Consider the following 27,659-nt stretch of genomic DNA (forward strand, 5'->3'; position numbering starts at 1 on the left):
CCTCTCCCTCCGCCCCCTCCCCCCCGCTCCGCCCCCCCTCCCTCCCCGCTCCGCCCCTCTCCCTCCCGCTCGCCCCCTCTCCCTCCCCGCTCCGCCCCCTCTCCCTCCCCGCTCCGCCCCTCTCCCTCCCGCTCCGCCCCCTCTCCCTCCCCGCTCCGCCCCCTCTCCCTCCCCGCTCCGCCCCCTCTCCTCCTCCCGCTCCGCCCCCTCTCCTCCCCGCTCCGCCCCCTCTCCCTCCCCGCTCCGCCCCCTCTCTCCTCCCCGCTCCGCCCCCTCTCCCTCCCGCTCCGCCCCCTTCCCTCCCGCTCCGCCCCCTCTCCCTCCCCGCTCCGCCCCCTCTCCTCCCCGCTCCGCCCCTCTCCCTCCCCGCTCGCCCCTCTCCTCCCCGCTCCGCCCCCTCTCCCTCCCCGCTCCGCCCCTCTCCCTCCCCGCTCCGCCCCCTCTCCCTCCCGCTCCGCCCCCTCTCCCTCCCGCTCCGCCCCCTCTCCCTCCCCGCTCCGCCCCCTCTCCTCCCCGCTCCGCCCCTCTCCCTCCCGCTCCGCCCCCTCTCCCTCCCCGCTCCGCCCCCTCTCCCTCCCCGCTCCGCCCCCTCTCCCTCCCCGCTCCGCCCCCTCTCCCTCCCGCTCCGCCCCCTCTCCCTCCCCGCTCCGCCCCCTCTCCCTCCCCGCTCCGCCCCCTCTCCCTCCCCGCTCCGCCCCCTCTCCCTCCCGCTCCGCCCCCTCTCCCTCCCCGCTCCGCCCCCTCTCCCTCCCGCTCCGCCCCCTCTCCCTCCCCGCTCCGCCCCCTCTCCCTCCCCGCTCCGCCCCCTCTCCCTCCCCGCTCCGCCCCCTCTCCCTCCCCGCTCCGCCCCCTCTCCCTCCCCGCTCCGCCCCCTCTCCTCCCCGCTCCGCCCCTCTCCTCGCTCCGCCCTCCTCCGCTCCGCCCCCTCTCCCTCCCCGCTCCGCCCCCTCTCCCTCCCGCTCCGCCCCCTCTCCCTCCCCGCTCCGCCCCCTCTCCCTCCCCGCTCCGCCCCTCTCCCTCCCCGCTCCGCCCCCTCTCCCTCCCCGCTCCGCCCCTCTCCCTCCCCCGCTCCGCCCCCTCTCCCTCCCCGCTCCGCCCCCTCTCCCTCCCCGCTCCGCCCCCTCTCCTCCCCGCTCCGCCCCCTCTCCCTCCCCGCTCCGCCCCCTCTCCCTCCCCGCTCCGCCCCCTCTCCCTCACCGCTCCGCCCCCTCTCCCTCCCCGCTCCGCCCCCTCTCCCTCCCGCTCCGCCCTCTCCCGCTCCGCCCCCCTCTCCCTCCCGCCCGCCCCTCTCCGCCCCCTCTCCCCCTCCCCGCTCCGCCCCCTCTCCCTCCCGCTCCGCCCCCTCTCCCTCCCCGCTCCGCCCCCTCTCCCTCCCCGCTCCGCCCCCTCTCCCTCCCCGCTCCGCCCCTCTCCCTCCCCGCTCCGCCCCCTCTCCCTCCCCGCTCCGCCCCCTCTCCCTCCCCGCTCCGCCCCCTCTCCCTCCCCGCTCCGCCCCCTCTCCCTCCCCGCTCCGCCCCTCTCCCTCCCGCTCCGCCCCTCTCCCTCCCCGCTCCGCCCCCTCTCCCTCCCCGCTCCGCCCCCTCTCCCTCCCCGCTCCGCCCCCTCTCCCTCCCCGCTCCGCCCCCTCTCCCTCCCCGCTCCGCCCCCTCTCCCTCCCCGCTCCGCCCCCTCTCCCTCCCCGCTCCGCCCCTCTCCCTCCCCGCTCCGCCCCCTCTCCCTCCCGCTCCGCCCCCTCTCCCTCCCCGCTCCGCCCCCTCTCCCTCCCCGCTCCGCCCCCTCTCCCTCCCCGCTCCGCCCCCTCTCCCTCCCCGCTCCGCCCCCTCTCCCTCCCCGCTCCGCCCCCTCTCCTCCCCGCTCCGCCCCCTCTCCCTCCCCGCTCCGCCCCCTCTCCCTCCCCGCTCCGCCCCCTCTCCCTCCCCGCTCCGCCCCCTCTCCTCCCCGCTCCGCCCCCTCTCCCTCCCCGCTCCGCCCCCTCTCCCTCCCCGCTCCGCCCCCTCTCCCTCCCCGCTCGCCCCCTCTCCCTCCCCGCTCCGCCCCCTCTCCCTCCCCGCTCCGCCCCCTCTCCCTCCCCGCTCGCCCCCTCTCCCTCCCCGCTCCGCCCCCTCTCCCTCCCCGCTCCGCCCCCTCTCCCTCCCCGCTCCGCCCCCTCTCCCTCCCCGCTCCGCCCCCTCTCCCTCCCGCTCCGCCCCCTCTCCCTCCCCGCTCCGCCCCCTCTCCCTCCCCGCTCCGCCCCCTCTCCCTCCCCGCTCCGCCCCCTCTCCCTCCCCGCTCCGCCCCCTCTCCTCCCGCTCCGCCCCTCTCCCTCCCCGCTCCGCCCCCTCTCCTCCCCGCTCCGCCCTCTCCTCCCGCTCCGCCCCTCTCCCTCCCCGCTCCGCCCCCTCTCCTCCCCGCTCGCCCCTCTCCTCCCGCTCCGCCCCTCTCCGCCCCCGCTCCGCCCCCTCTCCCATCCCCCGCTCCGCCCCCGCTCCGCTCCCCCGCTCCGCCCCCTCTCCGCCCCCGCTCCGCCCCCTCTCCGCCCCCGCTCCGCCCCCTCTCCGCCCCCGCTCCGCCCCCTCTCCGCCCCCGCTCCGCCCCCTCTCCGCCCCGCTCCGCCCCCTCTCCGCCCCCGCTCCGCCCCCTCTCCGCCCCCGCTCCGCCCCCTCTCCGCCCCCGCTCCGCCCCCTCTCCGCCCCCGCTCCGCCCCCTCTCCGCCCCCGCTCCGCCCCCTCTCCGCCCCGCTCCGCCCCCTCTCCGCCCCCGCTCCGCCCCCTCTCCGCCCCCGCTCCGCCCCCTCTCCGCCCCGCTCCGCCCCCTCTCCGCCCCCGCTCCGCCCCCTCTCCGCCCCCGCTCCGCCCCCTCTCCGCCCCCGCTCCGCCCCCTCTCCGCCCCCGCTCCGCCCCCTCTCCGCCCCCGCTCCGCCCCTCTCCGCCCCCGCTCCGCCCCCTCTCCGCCCCCGCTCCGCCCCTCTCCGCCCCGCTCCGCCCCCTCTCCGCCCCCGCTCCGCCCCCTCTCCGCCCCCGCTCCGCCCCCTCTCCTCCCCGCTCCGCCCCCTCTCCCTCCCCGCTCCGCCCCCTCTCCCTCCCCGCTCCGCCCCCTCTCCCTCCCCGCTCCGCCCCCTCTCCCTCCCCGCTCCGCCCCCTCTCCCCCCCGCTCCGCCCCTCTCCCCCCCGCTCCGCCCCTCTCCCCCCGCTCCGCCCCCTCTCCCCCCCTCTCCACCCCCGCTCCGCCCCCGCTCCGCCCCCTCTCCGCCCCCTCCCCCTCCCCGCCCCCTCCCCGCTCCGCCCCCTCCCCCTCCCCCTCCCCCTCCCGCTCCGCCCCCTCCCCGCCCCCCCGCTCCGCCCCCTCCCCCTCCCCGCTCCGCCCCCTCCCCCTCCCCGCTCCCCCCCTCCCCTCCCCGCTCCCCCCCTCCCCCCCTTCCCCCTCCCGCTCCGCCCCCTCCCCCTCCCCGCTCCGCCCCCTCCCCGCTCCGCCCCCTCCCCTCCCCGCTCCGCCCCCTCCCCTCCCCGCTCCGCCCCCTCCCCCTCCCCGCTCCGCTCCGCCCCCTCCCCTCCCCGCTCCGCCCCCTCCCCCTCCCCGCTCCGCCCCCTCCCCTCCCCGCTCCGCCCCCTCCCCTCTCCCCGCTCCGCCCCTCCCCTCCCGCTCCGCCCCCTCTCCGCCCCCTCCCCCTCCCCGCCCCCTCCCGCTCCGCCCCCTCCCCCTCCCCCTCCCCCTCCCCGCTCCGCCCCCTCCCCCGCCCCCCGCTCCGCCCCCTCCCCCTCCCCGCTCCGCCCCCTCCCCCTCCCCGCTCCCCCCCCTCCCCTCCCCGCTCCCCCCCCTCCCCCCCTTCCCCCTCCCCGCTCCGCCCCCTCCCCCTCCCCGCTCCGCCCCCTCCTCCGCCCCCTCCCCCTCCCCGCTCCGCCCCCTCCCCTCCCCGCTCCGCCTCCGCCCCTCCCCCTCCCCGCTCCGCCCCCTCCCCCTCCCCGCTCCGCCCCCTCCCCCTCCCCGCTCCGCCCCCTCCCCTCTCCCCGCTCCGCCCCCTCCCCTCCCCGCTCCGCCCCTCCCCGCTCCACCCGCTCCCCCCCCTCCCCTCTCCCCGCTCCGCCCCCTCCCCTCTCCCCGCTCCGCCCCCTCCCCTCTCCCCGCTCCGCCCCCTCCCTCTCCCCGCTCCGCCCCCTCCCTCTCCCCGCTCCGCCCCCTCCCCTCTCCCCGCTCCGCCCCTCCCCTCTCCCCGCTCCGCCCCTCCCCTCTCCCCGCTCCGCCCCCTCCCCTCTCCCCGCTCCGCCCCCTCCCCTCTCCCCGCTCCGCCCCCTCCCTCTCCCGCTCCGCCCCCTCCCCTCTCCCCGCTCCGCCCCCTCCCCTCTCCCCGCTCCGCCCTCTCCCCGCTCCGCCCCCTCCCTCTCCCCGCTCCGCCCCTCCCCTCTCCCCGCTCCGCCCCCTCCCCTCTCCCCGCTCCGCCCCCTCCCCTCTCCCCGCTCCGCCCCCTCCCCTCTCCCCGCTCCGCCCCCTCCCCTCTCCCCGCTCCGCCCCCTCCCCTCTCCCCGCTCCGCCCCCTCCCCTCTCCCCGCTCCGCCCCCTCCCCTCTCCCCGCTCCGCCCCCTCCCCTCTCCCCGCTCCGCCCCCTCCCCTCTCCCCGCTCGCCCCCTCCCCTCTCCCCGCTCCGCCCCCTCCCCTCTCCCCGCTCCGCCCCCTCCCTCTCCCCGCTCCGCCCCCTCCCCTCTCCCCGCTCCGCCCCCTCCCCTCTCCCCGCTCCGCCCCCTCCCCTCTCCCGCTCCGCCCCCTCCCTCTCCCCGCTCCGCCCCTCCCCTCTCCCGCTCCGCCCCTCCCCTCTCCCCGCTCCGCCCCTCCCTCTCCCCGCTCCGCCCCCTCCCCTCTCCCCGCTCCGCCCCCTCCCCTCTCCCCGCTCCGCCCCCTCCCCTCTCCCCGCTCCGCCCCTCCCCTCTCCCCGCTCCGCCCCCTCCCCTCTCCCCGCTCCGCCCCCTCCCCTCTCCCCGCTCGCCCCCCTCCGCCCCCCCTCCCCTCTCCCCGCTCCGCCCCTCCCCTCTCCCCGCTCCGCCCCTCTCCCCGCTCCGCCCCCTCCCCTCTCCCCGCTCCGCCCCTCCCCTCTCCCCGCTCCGCCCCTCCCCTCTCCCCGCTCCGCCCCCTCCCCTCTCCCCGCTCCGCCCCTCCCCTCTCCCCGCTCCGCCCCCTCCCCTCTCCCCGCTCCGCCCCTCCCCTCTCCCCGCTCCGCCCCCTCCCCTCTCCCCGCTCCGCCCCCTCCCCTCTCCCCGCTCCGCCCCCTCCCCTCTCCCCGCTCCGCCCCCTCCTCCTCTCCCCGCTCCGCCCCCTCCCCCGCTCCGCCCCCTCCCCCTCCCCCGCTCCGCCCCCTCTCCCTCTCCCCGCTCCGCCCCCTCTCCCTCTCCCCGCTCCGCCCCCCTCTCCCTCTCCCCGCTCCGCCCCCTCTCCCTCTCCCCCTCCCCGCTCCGCCCCCTCTCCCTCTCCCCCTCCCCGCTCCGCCCCCTCTCCCTCTCCCCCTCCCCGCTCCGCCCCCTCTCCCTCTCCCCCTCCCCGCTCCGCCCCCTCTCCCTCTCCCCCTCCCCGCTCCGCCCCCTCTCTCTCCCCCCTCCCCTCTCTCTCCCCCCCCTCCCCGCCCCACCCCCTCTCTCCCCCCTCCCCGCTCCACCCCCCCCCCTCTCCCTCCTCCCCGCTCCACCCCCTCTCTCTCTCCCCCCCGCTCCACCCCCTCTCTCTCCCCCCCCTCCCCGCTCCACCCCCTCTCTCTCCCCCGCTCCACCCCCTCTCTCTCCCCCCTCCCCTCTCTCTCCCCCCCTCCCCGCCCCACCCCCTCTCTCCCCCCTCCCCGCTCCACCCCCCCCTCTCTCCCTCCTCCCCGCTCCACCCCCTCTCTCTCCCCCCTCCCCGCTCCACCCCCTCTCTCTCCCCCCTCCCCGCTCCACCCCCTCTCTCCCCCTCCTCCCCGCTCCACCCCCTCTCTCTCCCTCTCCCCGCTCCACCCCCTCTCTCCCCCTCCCCCCTCCCTGCTCCACCCCCCCTCTCTCCCCGCTCCACCCCCTCTCTCTTCCCCCCTCCCCGCTCCACCCCCCCTCTCTCTCCCCCTCTGCACTGTCCCCTTCCTCTCTGACTTGTGCTGGGATGCAGTTCCACGGGTGCTCGCTTACCCTCTGTTATCGCGCCCCATGTGCTCTTCATCTATAAACCTAGGCAGTGAGTGTCAACAAGATATTTGTCTGGCGGGGAGGGGGGCGGGTGGGAGGGAGCGGTTCCTAATCCGTAGCTGACAACCAGACACACACGTAACTGAACAGTGACCAGGAGTGGGAAGTTGTCTGTCTTAATCTTTGGCGTGTTGAGGCCAACTGCAGCCCTAATCTGGTGCCTCAGTAGCTGAACACTGTGGAAGGTCGAGGGTTCCATCCTACCCCACAGACCTCAGCACAAAAAATCCAGGCTGGCAGTGCAGAGGGGTGCAGCTCTATCGGAGGTGCCGTCTTTCAGATGAGACATTAAACCGAGGCCCCGTCTGCTCTCTCAGGTGGACGTAAAAGATCCCACGGCCACTATTTCAAGGAAGAGCAGGGGAGTTCTCCCCGGTGTCCTGAGGCCAATATTTATCCCTCAATCAACATAACAAGAAACAGATGGCCCAGAAATTCGGGTCGGGGGCTTCCCGCGGGTGTAAGCCCCCGACCTGCACTTATCTAGCGCGCCGGCCGTTGAGCTGTGGGCCCCCGTGGAATTCCGATCCTGGGCCTGCTCCAGCTGCCAGCGCGCAGTGCTTGCGTATCCCAGGGGCGCAGTTAGTTCGATGCGTCCCCTGGGATCACGTGGGCCATGGGGAGCCAATGGTAGCAGGGAATGCTTCATTCATAAGTTTGACAGGAAGAGCTGTCGAAGCCTATAAATACTATAAGCCCCAAAACATCACTAAATCTTCAAATACATTTTTTAAAAACATCACATTTTTTAAATAAACTATAAATTACATGAAATAACTATTTTAAACAATAATTTAAATTTTTGAAAAAAATATTTTTATTTTCTAACGGGGCTAAAAATAAACTTACCTTTCTTTAAAGTATTTAAAAATAATAAACCTGTGGAAAAAATGTTTAAATTTTAATTAATTCACCACTTACCTTGTAAAAAGCAGGCCTTGCGACTGCTTTTTAACTGTAACTGCTGGAGACTTACCCTCCCGGGAAAACCTGTTTTAAAAAAAAAAAAAAAACCGAAGTTCGATGCGCACAGCGCTGCCTCCCCCACACACGCGTTCGACCTCTGAACCCCTGCTTTCAGGGGAACGGAAATGCCGGTTTCCCGCGCATGCGCAGTGCGTGCAGGAAACCGGCACTTCCATTGGGCCTACGGGTGAGTACCCCGTGCGTACTCACCCGGGGGGACCCGAAGTTCTGGGCCAATATTATCTGGTCATTATCGCATTGCTGTTTGTGGGAGCTTGCTGTGCGGAAATTGGATGAGCCGTTTCCTACATTACAGCAGCGACTACAGTTCAAAAAGTAAAGCACTTTTTGGGACGTCCAGAGGTCGTGCAAGGCGCTGTATAAATGCAAGTCTTTCTTTCTTTAACATTAACTGATTGAGGCTGGCTCAGGGCCGCACCGGGCGGTACATTCACTGAGCTGGCGCTCCAGCCTGGCGCCCATCTCGCTCGAGCGCGCGGGCTACACGCGCTGGCAGTGACCTCCACCGCAGTCCAGGTTTGCTTACTCGCGCGTTCCGCCAGCACTAGCCCGCGTCGAGCTCGGTGCCCGCGGCTCACTCCGCATTCCCTACTCTCCCACATTTTGTCTCTCTCTCTCTCTCTCTTCCCGCCAGTGCCAAGTGGACGGACACGGAGATTGAGATGCTGCGCTCGGCCGTAAAGCGCTTCGGAGAGGATTTAAACAAAATCAGCACCGTCATCAAAGATCGCACAGTGTAAGCAGGGGTGGGTGCCCGGGGGGAGGGCGAGGGCACAGGGGTGGGGCGGACTCGGGGGCAGAGAGGGTGGCCCGGGGGCGTGGGCCCCAGGCAATGTTCACTTTAAGCTGCGCTTTGTCCTGTGCGCCTGTTTCTATTAGCGCGCGGTCCCATTAAATTTCCACGCATGCGCGGTATTTACAATGGAGAAGCCGCTGAGCGGCCTGCGCGGGACCTTTCCCATTACTGTGCGGCCGCGCTGCTTCAAGGGAATATTGCTCCCGGGGCGGAGGTATCTCGGAGCAAGATTGCGGATTTAGTGTGAATCGGCTGACGTTAACGTGTATTAAACCAACGGGAGCAGTCCACGGACAGATAATCGTAAAGTGCTTCGAAACGGAATGAACACGCCCAGCAGCCAATTGCCGCACAGCAAGCTCCCACAAGCAGCAAAGTGGCCTCTGTCGTGCCAGTCTGCAGTTTGTATTCTCTGCAGTAGTGGCAGCAGCAGCTAGCAGTACCTCGCGTTTACAGTGGCGCCGTGTGCACTGAGAACTGGATGGAGATGGTGTTAGGGGATTAAATACGTGGGGTTACAGGGATAGGGTGGGGTATGTGTCGGTGCAGGCTCGATGGGCCGAAATGGCCTCTATCTGCATTGTGGGGATTCTGTGTCTGTGATTCTGACATCGCCCGCGTTTCTTTCCACATTAGACTGCAGGACCTGTAGGCCGACACTCCCAGTGCCTGCACTGAGGGAGTGCTGCACTGTCAGGTGCCGTCTTTTGAGGGAGACCTCATCTGCGCTCTCGGGTGGGCGTAAAAGATCCCGCGGCCACTATGGGAAGAGGAGCAGGGGCGTTCTCCCCCGGTGTCCTGGGCCAACCTTTATCCCGCAACCGAAACTCGGTGTCCAGACTCTGTCGGAACGAGTTTCTTTTGTAACGGTCTCCACTGATGGTTAGTTGCACAGCCCCAGTGTGGCAGTAAACCCTACCAACCAGGAAGATGCCAGATCTCCGTCAGGATAGTCTTCTTAGGCAGTTCCTCGGAACCGAGGATGACTTGCTTCCACATTAAAAATGAGTTCTCGGGTGACTGATGAGTCCAATGCGGGACCTACAGTCTCTGTCACAGGTGGGGCAGACAGTGGTTGAAGGGGCGGGTGGGTGGGGTGATTGGGTTGACGTGCGCTGTTTGCGCTTGGCTTCCGCTTGCTCCCGGCGGAGAGACTCGAGGTGTTCGGCACCTTCCCGGATGCTTCTCCTCCACTTTGTGCGGTCTTGGGCCAGGGATTCCCAATTGTTGGTAGGGATCTTGCACTTTTTCAAGGAGGCTTTGAGGGTGTCCTTGCCTTAAGGTCGAGGAGCCTACCAACACTTGTCCGTCAGGATAGTGACGCTCACGTGTCCCTGGGTTAGAGAGGGGGGTCAAAAGGACGCCAGCCAGGATTCTGATGGTTGGCCGGTGATTTCCTTGCGGCAACGTGCGTACGTGCCGGCGATGACGAGCCATGGCAGGTGGCGGTAACCTTGCCTTAAGGTCGAGGAGCCTACCAACGCTTGTCGGCCGAGGCCCATGTGACTACATTGGGGCGAGGCATCACACCATGGAGCCGAGCAAAGTGTCATCTTTAATAGAGGTAAACAAGCTCGTCTTGTCTTTAGACACTAGGCGGTTTCCCCGGGGTGAACCCATTTCTGCGAGCATGCCCGTACCACCCCCCCCCCCCCCCCCTCCGACCCGCCGTGTGGTTTTAATTAACCCAGTTGTCTAAGTGACCGTGACAGGCCCAGGGGTCACACAAGAACCCTCGTCACTGTCATCCGCCTTACTGGAGTGCATGGTGTTCTTTCCTTGCCTTTGGTAGGCAGAAGAAGCTGCATTTATATAGCACCTTTAGCATCGTAAAACGTCCCAAGGCACTTCGCAAACGGCTAATCAAATAGTTGAGACTGAGCTACATATTAGGGCAGGTGACCAAAAGCTTGGTCAAAGAGGTAGGTTTTAAGGAGCGTCTTGAAGGGGAAGGGAGCAATGGAGAGGTTTAGGGAGGGAATTCCAGAGCTTGGGGCCCAGGCGGCTGAAGCCCGTGGTGGGGAGAAGGAAACCGGGGACGCGCAAGAGTCCAGAATTGGAGGAGTGCAGAGTTCTCGGAGGGCTGGAGGAAGTTAGAGCGATAGGGAAAACTATAAAAATCTCAGATCATGGCTTAGGTGATAAACTGCTGCTTAGATCTGGTGAGGAGTGAAGCGCAATGAGCAATAGTGCGACAGTAATTACAGACTACTGTGTGCCTCAGAACATCATAAATAACATGTTGGATAAGGACCTTTACCTTTCAAACAGATTCGAAAAGCTAGAGACAGTAATATGCCTGATAAGTCACTTCATGTATTGCTGATTACTAATGAAGGATAACCCTAAACACCCACACAGAGCAGCGCACATCAGTCCTACGTCTAAACTTGGTGTGCATGGATTTAACGAAGAACCGTGAAGGTGGCTTCTCCAGGCCTGTTCACGCCACCGGGTCTTGAAGGGCGCTGAAGGCTTTTCTTTCTAAGGAAAAACACTGCATCACTTCTTTATACCAGTTTGTGTATGGTCTGCACCATCCGATATTTTCTGACCACCCAATCGTTGGAACAGATTGCCAAACAGGAATGAGAGGCCCCGTGCCTTTTCACACCATACTGTTACTTCCTATCATTGCTTTCCCCGAGCCATAGCTTTGTTGTAAACAACCTTTGATGCACGCTCTCGTAGCAGCATATTGCCTTTTATACATTCCTATGTTCCTTTGTATTGCAGCAATCTCCTTCTCTTACACTACCCCCTGCTGCGATGAAAAGCCTGTGTTTTAAAAGCTTCTGTTTTAAAAACAGAGAAGTCTTGCTGCAGTTATACAGGGTATTAGTGAGGCCACACCTGGAATACTGCGTGCAGTTTTGGTTTCCATATTTAAGAAAAGATATACTTGCTCTCGAGGCGGTTCAGAGAAGGTTCACTCGGTTGATTCCGGAGATGAGGGGGTTGACTTATGAGGAGAGGTTGAGTAGGTTGGGCCTCTACTCATTGGAGTTCAGAAGAATGAGAGGCGATCTTATTGAAACATATAAGATTGTGAGGGGGCTTGATCGGGTGGATGCGGTGAGGATGTTTCCACTGATGGGTGAGACTAGAACTAGGGGGCATAATCTTAGAATAAGGGGCTGCCCTTTCAAAACTGAGATGAGGAGAAACTTCTTCACTCAGAGGGTAGTAAATCTATGGAATTTGCTACCTCAGAGAGCTGTGGAAGCTGCGACATTAAATAAATTTAAAACGGAGATAGACAGTTTCCTAGCAGATAAGGGAATTAGGGGTTACGGGGAGAGGGCAGGGAAGTGGACGTGAGTCTAGGTTCGGATCGGCCATGATCCTATTGAATGGCGGAGCAGGCCCGAGGGGCCGTATGGCCTACTCCTGCTCCTACTTCTTATGTTCTTATGTTATGTTCTTCCTGAGGTGCGGTGCCCCGAACTGAACGCAGTTACCCCGGATGGGGATCGGACCATGGCTCTATACAACTGAAGCATCACTTCCTCCACCTTTTGTAATCAGGCCCTCCTTGAGATTAAGGCACCCAGGCCAATCAAAGTGCGGGGTGGGGGGGGGGGTCATTCAAGAGCGGGTTTCGGACAAGCTGCCAGCCCAGGACGGATGAGGCTGGCGCGCGCTGCCCCTGCCCTTTTGACAGATGAGGCAAAAAACCGAGCAACCGGCCGTCTCCGGGGTATGTGCACTACCTACACTGCAGGTTGCATAACACAAAACAGCTCCTACTTCTTATGTTCTTATGTTCTGTATTTCAATCTTAATGATTCTTTAAGCTCAATATCATCCACCTAGCTTATTTGTTTACATGTGCCTATCCGACCTTGATCCAGAAATTCATCCTTCTCCAGTGTTATCAACACTATTGAGGGGAAAAGATGGGCTTTTCGAGAACACGATTTCAACCAATTCTGTCTACATTACTGTTCTGTCTTTGTTGGAAATAAAAGTCATGGGCCTAGAAATTCAGTTGTTTGCGCCAGCCGCTAGCGCCTTAGGAGGAGGAGAAGTGGGGTGCTAAGCGGCTAGCGCCCGGGCGCAGCGCGATCTGCGCCTCTCGCGAACTTCAGTTAAGATTTAGTGGCAGCGCAAAACCTTTGCGAGCGCTCAGCTGCGCGCGTAGATCCTGACGTCATTTCATGGTGCAACGCCTTTTGTGCGCCCCGAACCGGAAATTCAGTGGCGCCGGCCTATTGTGCGCCTGGCGTCCCTAGCGACTGGTAGAGGGGAACGGTTCCCAGTCGCTGCGGGGGGCGCCAATTAAAGGGGACTCCTCCTGCAGTATAAATGGCAGCCATTTTGCACCACTCCTTCTTTGTGAGAGACGGATCTTTGGAGAGAGACAAAGGTAGTGCTTTCTGGTTTGGCTCAACACTCGCACAGGTACTTGTGGCTTCAGGCCACAGCTTTGCACGTGTCTTTAACTTCAGTGTCATAGCATTGATTGGAAACATATAATGGGGGCTGCAATGGGTGGAAACGTTGGGCTTCTCCATTGCATTCAAAGGGCTCAGAGACGCCGTCAGAGAGTGCCAGTCATGGCCAGACGGAGAAGGGGCAACAGGCGTCGGCAAAGGAGGCCTTACCCACCCAGGCTATACCGCCAGCAGTTCTCATATCTGAACATGTCTGAGGAGCAGTGTGTTCGGAGGCTGCGATTCAGAAGGGCGGTGGTCACTGAGATCTGCCACCTGCTTCGGGGAGATCTGCAGCCACAGCTGAGGAGCAGGACGTCTCTGTCGGTGGCAGTGAAGGTGACGGTGGCTCTCAACTTCTATGCCATCGGCTCCTTCCAATCCGCTACTGGGGACATTTCCAACATCTCCCAGTTTGCGGTACATTGCTGCATCCGCCAAGTGACCAATGCCCTTTTCAGAAGGAGACGTTAGTTCATCTCCTTCCCCATAACTGTTGACGAGCAGCAAGAGCGTGCAATGGGCTTTGCAGCATTAGCGGGCTTCCCCATGGTGCAGGGCGCCATTGACTGCACGCATGTGGCTTTGCGGGCACCTCTAGAGAATGCCGAGGATTACCGCAACCGGAAGGGCTACCATTCGCTCAACGTGCAGTTGGTGTGTGACCACAGGCAGCTCATCCTAGCTGTCAATGCCCGCTTTCCAGGCAGCAGCCACGATGCCTTCATCCTGCGCCAGACTTCTGTGGCAGACATGTTCGAGGCCCAGCCTCGCCCACGAGGATGGCTTCTCGGGGACAAAGGCTATCCTTTGTGCACCTGGCTGATGACCCCGCTCCGTGCGCCCAGCACCCCTGTTGAAGAGGGATACAATGACAGCCATCAAGCAACCAGGAACATAATTGAGCAAACAATCGGCGTGCTGAAGCAACGGTTCCGCTGTCTGGATCGTTCCGGGGGAGCCCTACAGTACTCGCCTGAGCGAGTCTCCCATTTCGTTGTCGTGTGCTGCATGCTGCACAACCTGGCTATCCGCAGGACTCCGCCACTGCCAGCAGACATTGGAGGACCACCGGAGGAGGAGGAGGAGGACCAGCACAGGAGGGAGGCAGAAAGTGCAAGGGCCGCCCGTCGGCGGCTTATTGCAAGTCGGTTCTAGGCCCCCTCTCAGGGAATGGCTTGTGCCAATGGCAGAAGATGAATGTAGCCGCTCCACAAGCCCTCAGCCGAGCAGGGCAACCAGGACTTCCAAAAGAAAGCATGGACAGTGTGATTTAAGAACATTTTTTACTGTGATACCTCTGTGCCCTTCCCACCTGACAAACTAATGGAGAGAAACCCCCCCCCCCCCCCCCCCCCAAAAAAAACACACATACACCAGTCTCGGCCTTTACAAGTAAAACAAATATACCAGTCTCGGCCTTTATATATGAAACAAATACACCAGTCTCGGCTTTTATAAGTAAAACAAAACATTTGGCCCCACCTTCTACTTTTTCCCCTGCGAGGGTGATCCGTCTCGCTTCCGTGACTGGCCCCTACCCGCCCTGCAGCTGCTCCTCAATGGGACCCCAGTGGCTGCAGCAAGGCTGGGGGAAGGCTGCTGAGGGTCAGATGATGAGACGGCAGATGCCCTTGGGGGTCGGCCTGGACCAGCTCTGGGACTGGAGGGGCCGGCTGCTGACTGCTCCAACTCTGCTTGGGCGGCAGCAGTCTGTCCAACAGCTGGTGGCAGCTGCAATGGAGGAGTGACAGTGTTGGCTGCAGGAATGCTGACAACCTGACAGGTCACAGGCACTCCCTGGTCGGCTGATACATTGGCACGCGCACAGGCCAGCACTGCAGCATGCGCAGCAATCTGCTGAGGCACAGACTGCTGGGCTGCTGCGGCACAGCGAGTGCCCCGGCGATGCCTGGCCGATCCAGCGAGTGTGGCAGCAGTTAGTGCCCGTGTGGCCCTGGTCTGTGTCTGCATGACAGCAGCCAGTGAATGCACGGCACGACTGAGCACTTGGTTAGAAGCCGCCTGTGAAGCAGCAAAGTCCTGCTGACTCCTAGCCTGTGCTGCTGCGATGTCCTGCAGACTCCTGGCCTGTGCTGCACTGAATTGTTGCAGACTCCTGGCCTGTGCTGCCCCGAATTCCTGCACACTCCTTGCCAGTGACTCTATGGAGTCAGGCATCCTTGCCACTGCAGCCATGAGCTCAGTGTGCCTGCGCTCAGCCTGGGCGCCCATTTCCGCTAGGAGCCGCACCTCCTCTGTGCTCACCGTAGCAGGACTGGAGGCCGCACTCACCCTCCGGGGAGAAGGCCGCCGAGCTTCCCCACCCCTCCCGCGTTGCTGCAGCCTGCTGGTCCCCGGAGCTTCACTATCCTCCGACCCTTCCCCCCTGCTCCCCTCCAGAGAAGACGTGTCACCATCATGGCCATGGGCTGCCTCGGCTGAGGGTGTCCCTGATGGGCTGGCTTCCCCTTCCTCCTCCTCTATGTCTGACTCAGACACAGTGCCAGCTTGAGGGGCCACCTCCTCACCTGGCGAATCACCATCTGAAAGCAGGGAGGCACAAGAGTTGCTTTAGAGTGAGGACAGGGTGGCAGCGAGGGAGGCATGAGTGCTGTTGTGCACTGCATTGGTTCAATAGTGGCAAAGGATGCTGGTGTGAGGCGCAAGTGGAAAGGAAGAGGTCAAAAAGGTGATGACCTTACCATTGGTGCCCAGAACAGGGTCAGCATCTCCAGTGGCGACGGGGCCACTCAGCCGGCCTGCTATGATCCGCTCCACTCGCTGCTCGAGGTCGCTCAGCTGTTTCAGGTCAGGATGGCCTCCCCCGGTCTGTCGCTGCTGTCTTCTGTTATGCGCCAGCTTGGCCTGCAAGAGAAAGGACCGCCTCTAAGTACAGTGTCAAGCCCTGATCTTGTCCGCACTGCCTCCCATGTTCGATTAGCCCTGACAGTGTCTAAAGTCCTGATTGCGCAAGTGCTTTTCATGACAGTCCCGTAGCTGCTGGATGAGGGCTGGCCATTAGGGCTTTCAGACCTGTTTGGCCATAAAGTGAGGTGCACATGCAGGGATGAGGAGGATACTGGAAAGGGTACTCACCCTGACAACTCGAGTGAGGTCGTTGAATTTTTTCCGGCACTGGGTTGGTGTCCTGCCAACCACGCTGTTGGACGTGACCCTGTTTGCCACATCCCTCCATGCTTTCCGATATTCGGCGGGCAGCGGCCTCCTGCCACCTTCAGGGAACAGAACATGGCGCCTGCGGTCCACTGCGCCAACCAGCAGCCTCAGGTCACCCTCGCCGAAGCGCTGCGCTCTCTCCCTGGCCTTCTCCATTCTCCTGGGCGTGGAGCTGTTCCAGAAGCAGTGTTCAGGCCTTGCCTTAGGGCTGCAGTGTGCAGGGCGTGGCAGCCAAGCAATTCCACCCTTCCCCTTTTAAGCGCTGACCGGCGCCTGACTGTCTGCCCTCAATGAGCACCTCGCCGCACCTGCGCTGCGCCCGCCTTCGGTGTTTGCGCCCCGGATCGCCGGCTTAGCGCCTAATGATAGTCGTGCATCGCCTGCTTTAGCGCAGCAGCAACCTCTTGGGGCGATGCAACTGAATATCGGCGAAGGTGGCGCTAAGTTGTGCCGGGCGCAAAAGTTAGCGAACGCCATGCTGTAGCGCCCCAAACGTGGCTATACTGAATTTCTAGGCCATGTACTTTTTAATAATAAAAATGGCAGTCAAGACTCTCGGCCGTGGCTCGGTGGGCAGCACTCTCGCCTCTGAGACTGAAGGTTGTGGGTTCATGTCCCACTCCAGGGACTTGAGCACATAATCCGGGCTGATGAGGTACTTTGAAGTGTAGTCACTGTTGTAATGTAGGAAACACGGCAGCCAATTTGCGCACAGCAAATTTCTAGAGGGATAGAATTGAAAAGTAGAGAAGTTATGCTAAACTTGTATCAAACCTTGGTTAGACCACACTTGGGGAGTACTGTGTACAGTTCTGGCCGCCATATTATAAAAAAGGAAGCACTGGAGAGGGTGCCAAAAAGATTTGCAAGGATGATACCAGAACCATGAAGCTATAGCTATCAGGAAAGGATGAACAGGCTGGGTCTCTTTCCTCTTGAAAAGAGAAAGCTGAGGGGTGACCTAATAGAGGTCTTTGATATTATGAAAGGTTTTGATAGAGTGGATACAGAGAGAGAAAGTTTCCACTTGTGGGGAAGAGCATAACTAGAGGCCATCAATATAAGATCGTCGCAAAGAAATCCAATCGGGAATTCAGAAGAAACTTCTTTACCCAGAGAGTGGTGAGAATGTGGAACTCGCTACCACAGGGAGTGGTTGAAGCGAATAGTATCGATGCATTTAAGGGGAAGCAAGATGAGCAAATGAGGGAGAAGGGTTATGCTGATAGAGTTGGTTGGGAGGAGGCTCGTGTGGAGCATAAATGCCGGCATGGACTGGTTGGGCCGAATGGCCTGTTTCTGTGATGTATATCCTATGTATTTCGAAAAAGAGCAGGGGTCTTGGGCCAATATTTATTCCTCGTTCAACTTCACTAAAAAAAAACAATCTGGTCAATATCACATTTCTGTTTGTGGGAGCTTGCTGTGCGCAAATTGGCTGCCACGTTTCCTACATTACAACAGCGACTACACTTCAAAAAGTACTTCATTGGCTGTAAAGCGCTTTGGGACGTCCTGAGGTGGTGAAAGGCGCTGGAGAAATGCAAGTTCTTTCTTTATACGGTGCGGCGAAGGCAGCGGGGTTTTTTTTTTTGGTGCGTAACGAGTTGACCATAACCACTCTGGTCCTAACGTTCCTCTTTTGCCCCCTCCACTCCTTCCCCAGCGCCCAGATCAAGACCACGGTGAAGCGGAAGGTCTACGAGGACAGCAGCGTGCCCCTCCCCTCGGAGTCGCCCAAGAAGACGCAGAAGAAGGCGGCGGCGGCGGCTGTCTCGACGCCAACCACGCCGACAGCCGCGGCAGCGGTGGGGAACACGGCCCCCCCGGACTCGGGTGCTAAGAAGCAGAAGACGTCCGGTAAGGTGGGGGGGGTTGGTGAGGGGGGAGGGGAGTTGGGTTGGCGCTCAGAGGCAGGGGATCAGGTACGGGTTGGCAGAAAAAAATCCCCCATCCACTACATTAAAGGGGAAGAGCAGTCTTAAAGGGGAAGTACTTTATTCCCAAACTCCGCCCTCACCCCAATTTTATAGTGGAGGGGAAGTATTTCCAAAACCCGAAATGTTGTGATGAACTGTCACACCCCTCTTCCCAACTCTGCACCTGTCTTTTCTGTCGACAGACACCTATTCCCAGCGTGATCTGTTTTTGTTTCAGATTTCTAGTTTTTCACCTCCTCCCCCTTCCCCTTCCCAGGCATGTCTTACATGGAAATCACAGCGCAGGCCACTCGGCCCATCCTCCATGTGCCCGCCCTATTCCCTTTACTCCTTTTTCCTTCAACTCCCCCCAATCCCACTCTAAGGGGAAGCTAGATGAGTACATGAGGGAGAAAGGACTAGAAAGTAATGCTGACAGGGTGAGATGAAGCAAGGTGGGAGGAGGCTCGTGTGGAGCATGAACGCCGCATGGACCACTTGGGCTGAATTGCCTGCTTCTGTGCTGTAAGTACTTTGTAATTCAATGTTCTCAAATGTTGACAGGGTCGCCGCATCAATCACTAACTCCCCAGCCTCAGAACCCTCTGTGCAGAAAGAGTTTCTCTTGCTCTCTCTCCTAAATCGTACGTTTTAACCTTATGTCTGCATCCCCTCGATATAGACTCCCCTGCCCCAGGTCCCTGGGAAGAGTCTCTCTCTCTCTCTCTCTCTCTCTCTCTCTCTACCCTGTCCCATCCCTTTATAATTTTATATTGTAAACACGTCTAACAACTAAGACCCCCCTCCCTGGTAACCTGCTCTGTTCTATCGGGCACAGTCTTGCCTCTGACGCCCCATTGAGTGGTTCCCCACTCCGCCCCCCCCCCCCCCCCCCCGCATGCTACCTTGCGATCAATTAAAGCATATTCGAATCTTACAGCACAGAAGGAGGCCATTCGGCCCGTCGTGCCTGTGCCGGCTCTTTGAAAGAGCTGCCCAAAGATTCTCAAGCTATTCTGAAGCCACGGTCCCTGCAGCTGTTGGCGGGACATTCAGACCGGGTGGTGAAGGAGCCTCCAATAGGTTGGACCCGGTGACCCTACGGCAACAGGACTTTTCCTCCTAAGTATTATGGGATGTGGCGGCAAACCAAATGCATTTTGATCTCGCAATCACTGCTCTGAGGTAATATTGCGGGCTTGTTTGTAAACGCTAGATTGCCCAGTCATTGAGAATAGAAGAGGGAGATTTCGGGATCTTGAGCCACAGCATCACCCACTGGCCAGAGCCTGCAACTACACCGTGATGGGCGTTCCATTCGAAGTGTTTACATAGGGGTTCTCAATGCGAAACAATTTGCATGCATGACTATAAATCGCGATGACATACAGCGCGTGCATAAACATTAAGATTAGTAACAATATCGAATAGCGAATAGATGGTTTGATACTAGCATGTTGTGGGGGGCACTTGATGCTCAGGTGGGTGTGAGACCACTCCTGGGGTCAGTCCTTCAAAGCTCTGTGACTGTGATTTCTTCCTCTGAGGGCTCTATGAGGATAGTGAGATGCTGGGCCCTGCCGTCGCTGATGTCCTTCCCAGCCAGACGCTGGGGGATTCCAGCGGTGGCTTGCCGTCCGTCTGGAACCTCGCCCCCACCTCCCTATGTCCCAGGTTCACCCAGCGGCGGGTTGTGACGGGGTGCGGCTGGGCGGTTTCTGTGCTGCGGAGGGAGTGATGATCTCTGTCTGTCCCCCGCAGACGTGACCCTCAGCGCCCTCAACGACTCGGACGTCAACAGCGATCTGGTGGACATCGAAGGTCTGGGAGAAGGGTCGCCTGCAAAGAAGCTCAACTTCGACCAGGGTACGTGTTGCTCTGTGGTGGTGGGGGAGGGGAGGGGGAATGAGGCAGGCAGGGGGTCCCGCCCCACACTCATCACCTAAAAAGAGATTTTCTGGTCATTTATCACATTGCTGTTTGTGGGAGCTTTCTGCGTGCAGATTGGGATGTTTTATTTGCTTTTTGCTTTTCCCCACCCTTGCAGCGTCTCTGGACATCATCATTGCATGTGTATAGGAGGCAGTAAGCTGGGCACAGGCCCTAGATCGCTGGAGATGGTGTTAATTGGGTCAGTAAGCTGGGCACAGGCCCTAGATCGCTGGAGGTGGTGTTAATGGGGTCAGTAAGCTGGGCACAGGCCCTAGATCGCTGGAGATGGTGTTAATGGAGGCAGTAAGCTGGGCACAGGCCCTAGATCGCTGGAGATGGTGTTAATGGAGGCAGTAAGCTGGGCACAGGCCCTAGATCGCTGGAGATGGTGTTAATGGAGGCAGTAAGCTGGGCACAGGCCCTAGATCGCTGGAGATGGTGTTAATGGGGTCAGTAAGCTGGGCACAGGCCCTAGATCGCTGGAGATGGTGTTAATGGAGGCAGTAAGCTGGGCACAGGCCCTAGATCGCTGGAGATGGTGTTAATGGGGTCAGTAAGCTGGGCACAGGCCCTAGATCGCTGGAGATGGTGTTAATGGAGGCAGTAAGCTGGGCACAGGCCCTAGATCGCTGGAGGTGGTGTTAATGGAGGCAGTAAGCTGGGCACAGGCCCTAGATCGCTGGAGGTGGTGTTAATGGAGGCAGTAAGCTGGGCACAGGCCCTAGATCGCTGGAGGTGTAGTTAATGGCGGCAGTAAGCTGGGCACAGGCCCTAGATCGCTGGAGGTGGTGTTAATGGAGGCAGTAAGCTGGGCACAGGCCCTAGATCGCTGGAGGTGTAGTTAATGGCGGCAGTAAGCTGGGCACAGGCCCTAGATCGCTGGAGGTGGTGTTAATGGAGGCAGTAAGATGGGCACAGGCCCTAGATCGCTGGAGATGGAGTTAATGGAGGCAGTAAGATGGGCACAGGCCCTAGATCGCTGGAGATGGAGTTAATGGAGGCAGTAAGATGGGCACAGGCCCTAGATCGCTGGAGATGGAGTTAATGGAGGCAGTAAGATGGGCACAGGCCCTAGATCGCTGGAGATGGAGTTAATGGAGGCAGTAAGATGGGCACAGGCCCTAGATCGCTGGAGGTGGTGTTAATTGGGTCAGTAAGCTGGGCACAGGCCCTAGATCGCTGGAGGTGTAGTTAATGGAGGCAGTAAGCTGGGCACAGGCCCTAGATCGCTGGAGGTGTAGTTAATGGAGGCAGTAAGCTGGGCACAGGCCCTAGATCGCTGGAGATGGTGTTAATGGGGTCAGTAAGCTGGGCACAGGCCCTAGATCGCTGGAGGTGTAGTTAATGGAGGCAGTAAGCTGGGCACAGGCCCTAGATCGCTGGAGATGGTGTTAATGGAGGCAGTAAGCTGGGCACAGGCCCTAGATCGCTGGAGATGGAGTTAATGGAGGCAGTAAGATGGGCACAGGCCCTAGATCGCTGGAGATGGTGTTAATGGAGGCAGTAAGATGGGCACAGGCCCTAGATCGCTGGAGATGGTGTTAATGGAGGCAGTAAGATGGGCACAGGCCCTAGATCGCTGGAGATGGTGTTAATGGAGGCAGTAAGATGGGCACAGGCCCTAGATCGCTGGAGATGGTGTTAATGGAGGCAGTAAGATGGGCACAGGCTGCAGATCGCTGGAGATGGTGTTAATTGGGTCAGTAAGATGGGCACAGGCCCTAGATCGCTGGAGATGGAGTTAATTGGGTCAGTAAGCTGGGCACAGGCCCTAGATCGCTGGAGATGGAGTTAATTGGGTCAGTAAGCTGGGCACAGGCCCTAGATCGCTGGAGATGGTGTTAATTGGGTCAGTAAGATGGGCACAGGCCCTAGATCGCTGGAGATGGTGTTAATGGGGTCAGTAAGCTGGGCACAGGCCCTAGATCGCTGGAGATGGTGTTAATGGAGGCAGTAAGATGGGCACAGGCCCTAGATCGCTGGAGATGGTGTTAATGGAGGCAGTAAGCTGGGCACAGGCCCTAGATCGCTGGAGATGGTGTTAATGGAGGCAGTAAGATGGGCACAGGCCCTAGATCGCTGGAGATGGTGTTAATGGGGTCAGTAAGCTGGGCACAGGCCCTAGATCGCTGGAGATGGTGTTAATGGAGGCAGTAAGATGGGCACAGGCCCTAGATCGCTGGAGATGGTGTTAATGGAGGCAGTAAGATGGGCACAGGCCCTAGATCGCTGGAGATGGTGTTAATTGGGTCAGTAAGATGGGCACAGGCCCTAGATCGCTGGAGATGGTGTTAATGGAGGCAGTAAGATGGGCACAGGCCCTAGATCGCTGGAGATGGTGTTAATGGGGTCAGTAAGCTGGGCACAGGCCCTAGATCGCTGGAGATGGTGTTAATGGAGGCAGTAAGATGGGCACAGGCCCTAGATCGCTGGAGATGGTGTTAATGGAGGCAGTAAGATGGGCACAGGCCCTAGATCGCTGGAGATGGTGTTAATTGGGTCAGTAAGATGGGCACAGGCCCTAGATCGCTGGAGGTGGTGTTAATGGGGTCAGTAAGCTGGGCACAGGCCCTAGATCGCTGGAGATGGTGTTAATGGAGGCAGTAAGCTGGGCACAGGCCCTAGATCGCTGGAGATGGAGTTAATGGAGGCAGTAAGATGGGCACAGGCCCTAGATCGCTGGAGATGGAGTTAATGGAGGCAGTAAGATGGGCACAGGCCCTAGATCGCTGGAGATGGAGTTAATGGAGGCAGTAAGATGGGCACAGGCCCTAGATCGCTGGAGATGGTGTTAATGGAGGCAGTAAGATGGGCACAGGCCCTAGATCGCTGGAGATGGTGTTAATGGAGGCAGTAAGATGGGCACAGGCCCTAGATCGCTGGAGATGGAGTTAATGGAGAGCTGCGGTTATACTGGGGCTGTGGGTTTGATAATCGACAGTTAAGGCACGCTCTTGGGGCAGTGTAGAGGGAGCTTTGCTCTTCATTGATCAGATCACCGCTGGTTAATCTCCGTTTGCCTGATCTGCCCTTTTTTTTTAATCTGTCTCTGTTTCAGATAGTCTGAGCCTCGATTCCAGTCTCATCATGAACACCCCGGACATCCCACTCTTGTCTCGCTGAACCCTCCTCTCCTCCTGTCTCTCTCTCTCTCTCTCTCTCTCTCTCTCTCTCCTCCACCGCCCCCCTCACCCACTGAGGAGCCTCCTCTCCCCTGTCTGTCTCCCTGGAGATGTGCAACTTCCGGACCAGTGCGAGCTCTCTGAATAGCCACCTCGACAAGCTCCTGCTGATGCCATACATCGCCACCTTACCCGCAGTGACGCCAACCCGGGAATGTCATCGGTGACGTTTTAAACCAGCTTTCAATTTGACTGTTACGGGAATCGTATTTTAGAAGTGTAGCAGATTTTGATGGATTTCTCAATAAAAGATAAAATGTACTCGACATCTTTGCTGTCTGCACAGCCTCATTCCTTACTCAGTATCTGAGTTAATTATACTCTCTGTTCTACCCTATACTCCAGAGACATGAGCACACAATCCAGGCCGACACTCCCAGTGCGTACTGAGGGAGCGCCGCACTGTCGGAGGTGCTGCCTTTTGGATGAGATGATAAACCGAGGCCCCGTCTGCTCTCAGGTGGGCGTAAAAGATCCCGCGGCCACTATTTCGAAGAAGAGCAGGGGAGTTCTCCCCGGGGCCAATATTTATCCCTCAATCAACATCACTAAAACCAGATGATCTGGTCGTCATCACATTGCTGTTTGTGGGAGCTTGCTGTGTGTAAATTGGCTGCCGCGTTTCCCACATTACAACAGTGACCACACTTCAAAAAAAAAAAAAAAAAGTACTTACAGGAAACTTTGTGCTACCCGGCACCGACGGGACCGAGCTGTTGCCGTCCCATCAAAACTGCCGGACAAACCAGCGCTAATGTTAAAACATACGGAGCTTTTGAGCTCCGTATCTAGCAACAAACCCTGTTGCTTAGCAACAGCTTCTAAACAGTCGGCCGTAGCTTGCAAGCGTCTCTGTAGCTAAGCAACAGCTTCAGCTAGACCTTGCAGAGCCTGACTGGTGGGGAAAAAAAAAGCAACGAAAAGAAAAAAAACTTACAGAACCGACTCCTGAATTTTGCCGGTGGATCGAGTTAACCTCCGGATAAACCAAAGTTTCCTGTAATTGGCTGTAAAGCGCTTTGGGGCGTCCGGTGGTCGTGAAAGGCGCTATATAAATGCAAGTCTGCCTTTCTTTTTAACTGGCCCTTCAGCCCCACAAACCCCCCCCCCCCCCCCCCCCCCCCGAGATATCTGCGCTCCTCCAATTCTGCCCTCTCAAGCATCCCTGATTATAATCGCTCCACCATTGGTGGCCGTGCCTTCTGTTGCCTGGGCCCTAAGCTCTGGAATTCCCTCCCTAAACCTCTCCGCCTCTCTTTCCTCCTTTTAAAACCTACCTCTTTGACCAAGCTTTTGGCCATCCGCCCAAAATGTCTCCTTATATGGCTCGGTGTCCAAAAAAAATGTTGTCATATAACACTCCTGTGGAGTGCCTTGGGGGACGTTTTACTACGTTAAAGGCACGAAATAAATACAAGTTGTCGTTCAATATCTGTTTCTCGTTCCCAACCCTGTGCTAACCTTCCAGTTTTCAGTTCCCACAGGGGGGTTGCACCCGAAAGGTTTAAGTTGCTGCTGTTTTTCCTGCATTGTCTGCCCTTGTTGCAGATCACCACTGTGCGCAGTGTGTTTTTTTAATCTCTCCTGCCTTCCAGCCTATCACAGACCTTCCCTTTTGTTCCTTCCTCCCTCTCCCTGCCCCTGCATTTGCTTAAAAACCTGTCCCTTCTCCAACTTCTTCCAGTTCTGAGGAAGGCTCGTCGACCCGAAACCTTAACTCTGTTTCTTTCTCTCTCCACGGATGCTGCCCAACCTGCTGAGTGTCTCCAGCGTTTACTGTGGTTGTTTCAGATTTCCAGCGTCCGCAGCGTCTTGCTGTTGTAATGTGTGCAGTGGGTTTCCTTCGCAAAAAATCTTGTCGTCGCAGTGGTGCCACCTGTCTGCCAGCGGGTGGCAGCATCGAGCAAGGTAAAGCGGTTGTCTTTCAGGGGTAATAACAGAAAACGTTGGAAAAACTCGGCAGGCTGGGCAGCATCCGTGGAGAGAGAAACAGTTAACGTTTCCGGTCTGGGACCCTTCATCAGAACTGGGGCCTGGTGCCAACTGTTGGGTAGGACTCTTATTGGTTCACAGTCCTGCAGGCACCAGCAGGATTACTATTGGTGCAGAGCCCCATAGGCACCAGCAGGATTCCTATTGATGCACATTCCTGTAGGCACCAGCAGGAGTCCTGTTGGTTCACAGTCATGCAGGCACCAGCAGGATTCCTATTGGTGCACATTCCTGTAGGCACCAGCAGGAGTCCTATTGGTTCACAGTCCTGCAGGCACCAGCAGGATTCCTATTGGCAACTGCTGTAGGTACCAGCAGGATTCCTATTGGTGCACAGTCCTGTAGGCACCAGCAGGAGTCCTATTGGTTCACAGTCCTGCAGGCACCAGCAGGATTCCTATTGGCAACTGCTGTAGGTACCAGCAGGAGTCCTATTGGCGCACAGTCCTGTAGGCACCAGCAGGAGTCCTATTGGTTCACAGTCCTGCAGGCACCAGCAGGATTCCTATTGGCGCACAGTCCTGTAGGCACCAGCAGGATTCCTATTGGTGCACAGCCCTGTAGGCACCAGCAGGAGTCCTATTGGTTCACAGTCCTGCAGGCACCAGCAGGATTCCTATTGGTGCACAGTCCTGTAGGCGCCAGCAGGATTATTATTGGTGCACATTCCCGTAGGCACCAGCAGGATTCCTAGTGATGCAAATTCCCGTAGGCACCAGCAGGATTCCTATTGGTGCAGTCCTGCAGGCACCAGCAGTATTCCTATTGGTGCAGAGTCCTGTAGGCACCAGCAGGATTTCTATTCGCTCACAGTCCTGCAGGCACCAGCAGGATACCTACTGGTGCAGAGTCCTGTAGGCACCAGCAGGACTCCTTTTGGTGCACAGCCGCCAAGGATGTAGAATTAGGTCGATCGGCCGAGGCTTCAATTTTCCTTCATTATGGAACCGATCTTTTTGTCTCCTGTGTCAGTGAAGTAGAGATTGTCATCTGTCTTTTTCAGACACACTTCATCAATGCTTCCTTTGCTGTGCGGCGCTTTGGGGAGAGAGACGTGCATTTCTACAGCGCCTTTCGTGATCTCGGGACCGCCCGAGGTGTTTTGCAACCAATTAAGTGCTTTTGAAGTGTAGGCTGTGTTGCAATGGCTGGAGATGTCTGCCACCACCTGACACGACACCCCGAACCTCCTGAAACACTGGTGTGCCGACATGTGCAGACAGCTGACCCTCTCTCCTGTGCAGCTACAGGTCTGTGACCAGCAGGCTGCTGTTGCTGCTGATCTTGTTCCTCATGTAAGGGCCAATCTAAGGCAGCATAAGCGGCACCCACCCTGATAGATCAAAAAAAGAAGAAATGAAAGACTTGCATTTCTATAGCGCCTATCACGACCACCGGACGTCCCAAAGCGCTTTACAGCCAATGAAGTAGTTTTTTGAAGTGAAGTCACTGTTGTAATGTAGGAAACGTGGCAGCCAATATGCACACAGCAAGCTCCCAGAAACAACAACGTGATAATGACCGGATAATCTGTTTTTGTTATATTGATTGAGAGATAAATATTGGCCCAGGACACCGGGGAGAGCACCCCTGCTCTTCTTCGAAATAGTGGCCATGGGATCTTTTACATCTACCTGAGTGAGCAGACGGGGCCTCGGTTTAACGTCTTGCTCCCTCAGCACTGCACTGGAGAGTCAGCCTAGATTTTTGTGCTGGAGTGGGACTGGAACCCACAACCTTCAAACCTCCAACGTGTTGAAAAAACCCTCCAAAGTGTGCAAAGTGCCCTGAGCAAACCCTTTCCCACCAGCAGGTAAGAAAACAGTTGTGCGTACTGAGTATTTATTGCCGTATTTCCCTGAGATTGCAGCCGTCCCTGTCAATTGCCGCCGTGTTCTCGCCTTGCTTTCACAGGCGAGCTCTAACAATTGTAATAATCCCTGTCGATATCGCTCTCTCTGAGCGATTAACATATGATAATTGCCAACCCGTCACCCCCGAGGGCGTTGCGCGCACGCAGCCGAACACGGAAGTCGGCAGGTTGGGGCGGGCTTCTCGAAGCGCTGTTAATTTCGCCAGTTTTAACCCCACCATCCGCTCCCAAACCCACACATTCCTCCATGTTAAAATTCCCCCAGTGTCTCGTTCCAGTCTACAGCACGGATATCCTGCCTCAACCTGGGCCAATCGGATTGAGTTTGACCTTAATCTCCGTCTCTCTCTCTCACTCTCCGTCTCTCACTCTCTCCCCCTCTCAATTCAATTCAATTCAAATCGCTTTATTGGCATGACAAGTTACATCTTATGTTGCCAAAGCATCGGAAAACATTCATGTTTGTTCACAAAAATACAGATCTATCCATACAGTGTATAAACAGATATATCCCTGAGTGTATAAATATATACTTTCATATAATTTATATATACTCTTTTCTTATATTTACTAGTTGTCCCTCTGTTTATGGCAAGCTGTAACATAGTGTGCCGCTAGTGTTATGCAATTTCTCTCTTCCCCTAGTAGGTATGGGAGTTTTTGGTCATTCAAATTTCTGAATTCCGGGCATATTTTTGTGAATTTTGGGTAGAAAATCTCCCTTATGCCCTGATATTTTCTACAAGCTGTGAGGAAGTGCACCTCTGTCTCCACCACTCCCTGACTGCAGTGAGAGCATATCCTGCCCTCTCTTGGTAGCCGGGTCTGTCTGTGTCTACCTTTTTCGATCGCCAGGTTATGTTCACTAAGTCTGTACATTGTCAAAGTTTTTCTCAGTTTGCTATCCTTTACCATGGTCAGGTAATCAGCCATGTTGTATTGTCTGTTTAGGGCCAAGTAGCAATTGAGTTTGCTTTGGGTTTTTGTTGTTTCTGCCCAATATGACAGATATTTTTCCTTTTGCTTAGCGACGATTGTGTTGGGTCGAATTCTTTGTGTTACGCTGTCACTGTCCTGGGGCTGGTTATTGTTAGTAGTGTTAGTAGTTACTTCACTGAGTCCCAGGACTAGTTGACTGAGGGTATTCTTCTTTATGGTCCTCTCTTGGCATTTCAGGGCTTCGTAATGATAG

General features: G+C 59.1%; 1 protein-coding gene across 3 annotated transcripts in view; it reads left to right on the top strand.

Moving 5' to 3' along the window:
- LOC147090644 (BPTF-associated chromatin complex component 1-like) overlaps nucleotides 1-22,868 on the top strand; it is a 30,608-nt gene extending 7,740 nt beyond the window's left edge. Inside the window, exons 3-6 of one of the 3 annotated variants that reach the window (XM_085977407.1) lie at nucleotides 7,792-7,893; nucleotides 17,236-17,429; nucleotides 19,250-19,354; nucleotides 22,483-22,868. In XM_085977407.1, coding sequence (XP_085833533.1) covers nucleotides 7,792-7,893; nucleotides 17,236-17,429; nucleotides 19,250-19,354; nucleotides 22,483-22,487 — 406 coding nt within the window. In that variant the 3' untranslated portion in view covers nucleotides 22,488-22,868. Of the gene's footprint in view, nucleotides 1-7,791; nucleotides 7,894-17,235; nucleotides 17,430-19,249; nucleotides 19,355-22,478 lie in introns of all 3 variants that reach the window. The other 2 variants (XM_085977406.1, XM_085977408.1) reach the window with 2 other exon arrangements.
- The last annotated feature ends 4,791 nt before the right edge of the window (nucleotides 22,869-27,659 follow it).

This window comes from Somniosus microcephalus, unplaced genomic scaffold (assembly GCF_052327205.1).
Source record: "Somniosus microcephalus isolate GS21.2 unplaced genomic scaffold, FLI_Smic_1.0 unresolved_chr4, whole genome shotgun sequence".
Classification (NCBI taxonomy): domain Eukaryota; kingdom Metazoa; phylum Chordata; class Chondrichthyes; order Squaliformes; family Somniosidae; genus Somniosus; species Somniosus microcephalus.